Below are 9,048 nucleotides of genomic sequence, written 5' to 3' on the forward strand. Positions count from 1 at the left end.
GGTGTGGCTCTTGGAAGTTCCATGTAGATATTGCTTTGAGTTGAGACTTATCGGGTGGTCCTGGTAATCAATTCTTGGTTGCATGATGATAAGATGTTGGATTGATAAACAAGATTTAAGTCTTTCCAATTTGAGCTTACACTCTAAAACCACCAAGAGGTGGAATAAGTAAGAAATGGTATATGTGATTATTGAAATGATGCATTTTTATATATGTATGTTATGTGGTGTATTACACACAAGATGGTAATTCCTGAGTGTAGTGTGAAGCTGCACAAGATGGTATTCCCTGAGTGTGGGTGTAAGGTAGATGCCTTATGCTTCTTATGCATGTAGCAGATGTGCGTAAATCATGCATTCTCTAGTCAGTAGACTTGTTAGCACACATACATGATATATATATGTTGTTGCATCATCTGGACTTTTACTGCTTAAAATAATTAATTTCTTTGAGTAAGACTCATAGAGGTGCCAATATCGAAAGAGAATTGGTAGTATGTATATGAATTATGATAGAAATGATGAGTACGGTCGCATATGTATACTTTGCATGCGAATTATGAGACATGTAAATAAGGATTTCGGGTATGAAAAATGACATTGCAAAGTTTGTTGAGAAGTGTCTAATATGTCAGAAAGTTAATATTGAACACCAGAGACCTGGTGGTTTGCTTCAACCTCTGGATATTCCGGTATGGAAGTGGGATTGCATTTTCATGGATTTTGTTGTTGGGTTGCGCATAACTCAGGCTGGATATGGTTCTATATGGTTATTATTGATAGACTTACAAAGTCTGCTCATATTATGCCAGTGAAAGTGACTTTTGCTACAGAGCAGTTGGCTCGACTCTATATGAAGGAGATTGTGAGACTTCATGGGGTGTTTGAGAGCATTGTGAGCGATCGGGACCCGATTAATCCCTCTTGTTATTCCACCATTGCTTTTATGGAAGTAATGGTTGATGAATGGATGATTGAGTGGTATTGTTAGTATTATGGTATGTTTGCATTCATATAGTATTGTTGTGTCATTGGAGAAAGGGCCAATGGACAAGCACTAGGGGCTAGGATGTATGCTTAGTGGAAAGGACTAAGATGCAACTGAAGCGTGTGTGATGATTTGATTGTTTAATTTTGTGGCCATTTGAATGCATGAGTATGATGTAATTAAATCATTACTGTTATTGCCTCTGGATATATGATGTATTTCTTGCCATGTGGATACTAACCCTTCATGCAGGAAGTGAACTCTGGAGTTGGAGAAGCTCTCCAAGAACCCTGGGTTTATTGAGTTTTATCTCACCCCGTTTTGGAAATGCTATTTCAGGTTCTAGCATGGATGATACGGGATGAGGCAAAAGGCCTGAGTAGATGGCACATGATAGCTTGTCATTTTGGGATTTTATATCATCTAGGATTGTTAGATGTATATGTCATTTATCTCATCATATGTTGGTTTATTTTGAGGTCATATGATGTATTTTTGGAGGACTTAGTGCATTATCATTGTAGTAGTAATTGGCATGTTGTGTATGTCTAATTGCCTTGATCATGTTTATTTTGGTAGCTAATTCTCTTGGCATGTATATGAGATTTGAGAGAACATTGTAATTGAGAGTTCAATACATTGATGAATATGAAGTTATGTTTATTGTTTTGATTTGTATAATGAATTGGTAAAGTGTTTATGGAATGTAAGGCCACATGGTGTGTGACCATGGTTGGTCTTTTCTTGTCAATTAGGTGGTATGACACTTGAAGATTGAAAGGGGACTGAAATTTCCCCAAGAAACTCACCAAAAACAGGAGAGACCAAGTCTGCCCCAGGAGTAGGGCACTCAAGCGCTGAGACGGGCGCTCAAGCGCTGAGATGGGCACTCAAGCGCACTATATACGTGAAAATGAGTGAAATCCCCTACCACTTGGCGCTCAAGCGCTGATTTGGGCGCTCAAGCGCGCCGGTACACGCCCTAGCGCGATGAAAAACCTGACGATGACAAAATTCTTCGTCGTTGGGCGCTCGAGCACCCATTTGAGCACTCGGGCGCGTATCCCGATAACAGCATGGACATAGTTTAGTAAAATGGTCATAACTTGAGCTACAGATCTCCGATTTGGGCGCGGTTTGAACCCACATGAAGCTAACTGAGAGATCTATAACATAATGTGAGATGAGAACTATAAAGTAAGTATAGGAATTCCAGTTTAATAAAAAGAGAAGAAAGTTTAGTATTGAACTCGAACAAAATAATAATATGATGTTAAGTTTAGTTTTGATTATTCCGCAAGGTAATAAGGTTATGGTCACACAATTGGTTATTTAAACTCGGCGTTGTTAAAATGGAAAAGCAAGTAAGTTTTAAAAAGAAAATGAAAATTTATCCGAATTTTTAATTGAACCAATGTGATTGTAACTGCGCTTAATATCATAAAGCAATGTTAACAAACCGGTTCTAGAACGAGATGTTACAAATATCATGCTTAAAATCATTAATTCATAATTAAATCCACACTACATGTGAGGGTTATTATAACGTTCAAACAGCGACGAACATCCTTCTCTTTGCATCTTTGTTTGCAATTACCTATTGTAAAGGATTATCATTGTTTGCAATTACCTATTGTAGTGCAGATCTGGGATGATGTTCCATAAACTAGAGTCATTTGCGTCACAGCACGAACTCATGAACTGATTTCTTCTGCGTCGCAGCACGAACATATCTATCTATGTTCTGGTAAACCTTCCAAGTTATCTCTCGAGGGGAAGGAGAAGTGTGAGGGCACTTTTCAGATCTGAGTTTACCACTTTGTTTAATAATCTTGGAGGCTGATGACTTAAGTGTTAGTATTTATAAGGTTCCAAAAAATCCTACCACTAAGCTCATTGGGCTCTAAGTAACTCTTTTCATACTCTTAGCCCATTTGGACTTTAGTGAAAGAACACAAACCCAATAGTAATCTGCCACCACACACAATTGCTTCCTCTGTAACTACTGTTCGCTCATAGATGCAACAGGAACCTTGATCCTCTATGATCGTGTGCGCGCGCACTCACGTATTCGATGTGTTAATAATATTAAAAATGTAACCAACATACTTAAAGTCGTATATGACATCTAAGAATTTATCTTCTCTTGGACTACTTATAACCCACACATGTTAAATGTGTTAATAATATTAAAAATGTAAGTATGTAACCCATATGTACGTAACGTCACAGAACGTGTTTGGTTGGCTGTAAATGGGAAATGCATAGAACTATAATTTAATCAATTTTTGTGGGGTTTTATAAGAGTTATGTTGTAGGAAAAGTGATTGTGTAATGTTATAGAGATTCGTTTTGCGTGCCTTAATTTTTTATTTATTTTTTTGTTTTAAAAAGTGTGGACCCCACAAAATGTTGTGAGTGTAGGAAAGTTTGTTGTGTTATGTTAAAGGATAAAATGAAAACCCATTTTTGTGTAAGGTATAAATTTTGGCAAACGATTCAAATACAAAGAGAGCCACACAACTACAAATATTTCGAAAGCCACAGACAAGGCTCCTTAAAGAAAGCCTATAGATATGCTTGCTATTTAAAGTTGTTGAATTGAAAGGGTCAATTCTAATATCCGCTTTTAGTGGGGAATTCAAATCTGATTCCCATTCTCTTGGTTTTCCAGATACTTTCTGCATTTTAACACTGATGAATTTTCTGTAGCATTTATCACACTATACCTTATTGTTCTATTTGTTCAATAAAGTTCCAACTGGCTCGGTGTTCTGTATTTATCTTGGAGAAATGGATGAGACTTTTGGATATATGGATGGCAGATTTGAAGTATCTTTGGCAGATTCCACCATGATGTGGATCGTGCACTATGCAATGAACAGAGCTCAAGAGAAGATGAAGACAAAAACCGGAGTCATTGAACGCTTGAATGAGATATCAAAATTCTATGAGTTGGCAGTGATGCAACTTGAAGGTTGTCTAAGCATTGTTCACGCAGAGACTGAAAGCAGCTATCTTGAAAGCAATCATGAAGAGGTACTAAATGACTTGAGAGAAATAAAAGATCGCCTTCAAGGGCGTCTTAAGGAATCTGAATTAGCTATATTAGAGAAGGATAGAGAGTTGACCCAGAGATTGGAAAACGAGTTGAAGCTCAGACATGCTTTAAAGTTGAAAGAAAGAGAATTTGTTTCCTTGAATGTCGGCCATGGGATTGAAACAAGTAGTCACAATGCTGAGAATGACCAAACAAGAAGAAATGAGCATGGCGATGGTGATTTTTGTGAGCTGAGAACTAGTGTGGATCAGCAAATGCTGAATATCAAACAAAGACTTGAACCACAACATGACGTGTTAAATGAGGTACCACATAATGGCATTGACAGGAAAAAGGTTGAAGAGATGGGTTCCGACATAGACATACTAAAGCAGACTATGGATCTTGCATTTGGGAAGATGCAAAGTGCCCTTTTCTTGTGTGAGATGCGACCCAAAGAGAGACAATGGAAGTTGACAATTGAAAAAGATATAATGTCTATATTAATTAGAAGTTTCATGAGGGATTTCCAAGAGAATATTAAATCAGAAGTGAGAAGGGATGAGAACCAGGTTCTCAAATGCTGGCAGGATCATTGGCAACAACTGATGAATGAGGTTACAATTTTACAGCATGAACTTTCCACTTTGCACGAAACATGTCCTGAGGATTCTGACTGTTCGGCACTTTCTTCTCCAACAAAGGCTTCACCACAAGAAGGAGGTCATGAGATACCTAACAGGTCCCCTCAAAAGGTGGAAGAGATGAATAAGGAGGAAATGCCACCAAAAGAGGAAGACAATGAAGATGAAAGCAACTATGTTGCTAAGTTGATAAAGAGTCATGAGTCTATTATACGCAAAAAGAATGAAGAACTGAATTGGAGTAAGCATGGAGTATCACAAGAAAGTAAGGCCCCATCCTCCAAGATAAGAAAGCAACTAAATATCCTGAAAGAAAGAATCCGTGCTGTTAATGAAAGAATGGACAATCTTACAGATTGGATTGCTAAACTGAGAGAACTTCTTTTCACCCAAAGAGTTCTTAATGTCAAGGAAACGCTTCCTTTGACGAAGTTATCAGAAGTATACGAGATTGATACTGTGGTGAAGGATGTTGATACTGGGGGAAGTGCTGGGGAGAAGGTAAAAGGTGTCTCTGATGCAGGAAATGAAGTACAGGAGGCAATAAGGTTGTTAAATGTACAAAAGAAGTATAACACACAGAAAAATTTCATATCAGAAAACAAGCATGGTTTTATAGATGGTCTGGTAGTAGAATTTGACAGTAAACCCTACAATTTTGATTCAGAGAAGCTAATACAGGAGCATGTATATAAATACTGCTTAAGGGAAATAATCAATGAGTGGAATGAGAGCACTGAAAGAAATACCATTGAAAGCAAAATTAGAGACGACATAAATTTGATTGTCTTATCTGAAGCAGTTAAGGATATCAGTTCGAATCAAGAATTTGCCTTAATCGAGTGTAAGGGTGGTGAAACTGAGGAACGTTGTTTACAATGCTCGACATCTTGTAACCAAGTCGATGAAATAGAGAGCAAAGAAAGTACAATAAGAGATCATGTTCACGATATTGTTTTTTCCGAAACATTGAAAACTTTTGTTAATAGTGCAAGTTCTGCTTCAATAGAGCAAAGACAGAGCAGTGTTCAGGATAATTTTCTTGATCAGCTGCAGTTTACAATCACAGAAATTCTTCTGAAGGAAGATGTCTATATGGTTGTATTCAAAGCTACACTTAAGGAATGGAAATTGGAGTTAGACAACTACTACATGGAGAACTTCATCAGAGAGAAGATACACCGAGTTATCATGGTTGAGACATTGAATAAAGCATTTCTCTCACCCATGGAAGTCAAATCACCGGTTCAAGACAATACTATAGAAGATAATTACTCTCCTAAGACGTTAAATCCAGTTCAGAAAGTTCAGGGACACAAGAACTTGACCATTATATTGTTAGAGTCTCTACTTGGTTGTTTTGAAGCAGAGGAGAATTTGATGCTAAGTGCACAGTCTGAGATCAAGGAACACAGCAAGCAACTCGACTTGGGTTCAGAACGTGGGGACCTGCATGAGCATGAAATATTTGAAGATTTGATAACCGGGGAAGAACAGACTTTTTCTTCACTAACCAATAAGGTAGAAAAAGTCTTGCAACAATTAGGTACAAGCAAGGCACTTCTACGGGAGTTAGGCACCAGCTTAGGGCATAGTCTTCGTGACTCAGAAAGTTTTCATTTTCAAATGTCCTCTAATGAAGAAGGGCAATTGAAGCTGTCTTCTTCTATTTTCTTCTTTCTTTTAAATCTTTCACCAACATTTACAGAATTTGAGGGAATGGTAGGCCATAAATTTGAGATGATGACTATGAGGTATTTCACCAATCATTAACCAATATTTTTCTTATGCATACCATTTTCTTCATGCTTCCCCCTTATATTTTCCCAAAAATATGCATACAGGTTGGAAAAGATGAAATGTTGTTTGGATCCAGTTATTGAGTTGGTCGATAGCTTGAGAAGCAAGGAATTAATTTACCAGAAGGCCTTTATTAGAAGGTGCCAGAATCTCGAAAAAGCTGAAGCTGAGGTCTGTAGCATATTCTACACTCTATATATTCAGTATTAACTAGTCAGCTAAATGAAATAGGAAAGGCAATTCATTTCCCTTCTACTAGAAATAAAATATATCCGGTTAGTTGCCTTCTTGGAAACGCTAGTATTATTTGAAAATGCTCAAAACTAAAGTTTGACTGCCGAAATATAGGTTGATCTTCTCGGTGATCAAGTGGATGCACTTTTAACGTTGCTTGAGAAGATATATGTAACCCTTCATCAGCGTGCACCAGCTTTGCAGCAGTACTTTGAGGTAAGAAGTCCTAGATCTATTTCATTTTCCAGTTAAAACCTTGTCCTGCCCTAATCATTTTGAAAATTCATGCTCTTAGTATCTATCTTTCTTTAATTTCATTCACGATAAATTATTTTATTTCGCATTTAACTGTTCTATTCGTCAACAGGTCTCTAACATTTTGGAGTTAATAAAATCAGAACTGATTATTGGAGGTGTTCAGAATGCCAGAGTAGTGACTTAAACAAATGTATGCCATTGTACTTTATTTCTACCTGTTTGTGCAAAGTGATCTGCCGCCTGTGAGGAGGATAAACATTAATTCCAACCCTAGAATGGTGAACACACGCAGCAAAACACAAAACCATCTTCAACAACAATTGCCTCTGCCCCAGCAGCCCTAGAATGTCTAGCCGCGACAAGCGATGCAACAGGAGTGGGCAGCTATTTTGCAATTTTGCAATATTAGAGTTAATAAATGTTTACTTTGCTTAAGGGTGATATCGGTCATTGTACCTTAGCTAGTGTGGTTTGTTATTTTGCTGATCTGTATTCTTTCCTTTGCAAAGTTTGTTAGAGTTTGTTGTTTTATTTTCCCCTTTTCACGGATAGGTTAGCACTACCCTTATGGTTGTTAGATTCCTTTTGGCTGTATATATTATCCCTTTGTATTGCAATTCTGATTAATGAGAATGAGGTATATTTTTACATTTCTCATTTGTAATATGGTATCAAGAGCACTGTGGATGCTTTTCTGCTTTCGCTGACACCTTTCTGCCATGGCCAAGGGTTCGACTAACAAGTCAGCCACTGCTGGAGGTTCGTCTCCTATTGAGGACACCTCTAGTCCATATCATTTACATAGTGCTGACCATCCTGGTCTAGTGCTTATCACTCATCTTCTCAATGGAACCAACTACCACACTTGGAGTAGGGCCATGTTTATGGCACTTACTGCCAAAAACAAAGCTCAGTTCATTGATGGCACCATCCCTCAACCTGAATCGGATGATTTGCTGATTTCTTACTGGACTCGATGCAACAGTATGGTGACATCTTGGTTACTCAATTCCGTGGTGCGTGAGATCGCTGACAGCCTTCTTTACACACCTTCTGCTGCAAACATATGGCTCGATCTTAAGGAACGTTTCCAACAGGGAAATAGACCACGTATTTTTCAGTTGAAATCTCAAATTGCAACACTGGTTCAAGGTTCTCTTGATGTTAATACCTATTATAATCGTTTGAAAATTCTCTGGGATGAATTGAAGGAGTTTGAACCGATTCCCAGTTGTCTTTGTGGTGGTATGAAACCCTGGAACTTGTTTCGTGAACAGGAACGATCATTACAATTCCTCATGGGTCTGAATGATTCTTTCGCTTCTACCCGAGCACAGATTCTTTTAATGGAACCTTTGCCCTCTCTTGGCAAGGTTTTTGCTCTGGTTATTCAAGAGGAGCGTCAACGACATATTCAGACCAATTTCCATTCCAATGATTCTACAGTGAATGTCTCACAAGGAAATGCTTCGATCTTAAATGGTTCTCAGTCAAACCCCTTGATCGTGAATGCTTCTCAAGCAAATTCAGGCAATTCAGGCAAGTTCAGGCAGCCTCCATGATGACCTTACTGCACTCATTGCAACATGAATGGACCTACTATTGAAAAATGCTTTCAGATTCATGGGTACCCACTCGGTTTCAAGGGTAAACAGTCTCCACCTGGGTCCCATCCAGTCCATAACTCCACAGCCCTTGTGTCAACTGATGGGCGTACTAACTCTTTTGGGTTGTCCAGCCCAAATTCTTCTTTGAGCCCAGGCCAAATATCTCAATTGTTGGCTCTTCTTCACTCTTCTTCATCACCGTCTTCCAAGTCGTCTTCCTCGTCACAGCCTTCTGTTGAACCTGGATCTGGCAAATTTGCTTCAGTGTCCTCTGTTGCTCATGTGTCAGGTAAGTCATCTAGTCTTTCCTCTTCTTCTTGGATCTTGGACACAGGGGCAACACATCATGTCTGTTGTGACCTGAGTTTCTTTCATTCATCTCGTTCCCTTCATAGTTTCTGTGTCAATCTACCGAATGGGACATCTCTTCCTGTTACTCATATAGGGTCTGTCCATCTATCACCTATTTTGATTCTC

General features: G+C 38.4%; 1 protein-coding gene across 1 annotated transcript; it reads left to right on the forward strand.

The window, feature by feature from the left end:
* Nucleotides 1-766: 766 nt before the first annotated feature.
* On the forward strand, nt 767-7,148 carry LOC133311070 (WPP domain-associated protein). Its single transcript, XM_061512083.1, has 5 exons — nt 767-986; nt 3,744-6,426; nt 6,517-6,643; nt 6,821-6,922; nt 7,074-7,148. Exons 1-5 carry the CDS (start codon nt 767-769, stop codon nt 7,146-7,148), a joined length of 3,207 nt encoding a protein of 1,068 aa, XP_061368067.1.
* The last annotated feature ends 1,900 nt before the right edge of the window (nt 7,149-9,048 follow it).

Source organism: Gastrolobium bilobum, unplaced genomic scaffold (assembly GCF_033153095.1).
Source record: "Gastrolobium bilobum isolate Gb01-03AN ecotype WA unplaced genomic scaffold, APGP_CSIRO_Gbil_v1 utg154301, whole genome shotgun sequence".
In the NCBI taxonomy this organism is placed as follows: domain Eukaryota; kingdom Viridiplantae; phylum Streptophyta; class Magnoliopsida; order Fabales; family Fabaceae; genus Gastrolobium; species Gastrolobium bilobum.

What these genes read in the sequence shown, in the direction of transcription:
- LOC133311070 (XM_061512083.1), top strand. Translation starts at nt 767, where the DNA reads ATGGTTATTATTGATAGACTTACAAAGTCTGCTCATATTATGCCAGTG. An exon ending in ATGGATGATTGAGTGGTATT is followed by an intron (nt 987 to 3,743) that starts GTTAGTATTATG and finishes TGTTCAATAAAG; the next exon opens with TTCCAACTGGCTCGGTGTTC. An exon ending in TTTGAGATGATGACTATGAG is followed by an intron (nt 6,427 to 6,516) that starts GTATTTCACCAA and finishes ATATGCATACAG; the next exon opens with GTTGGAAAAGATGAAATGTT.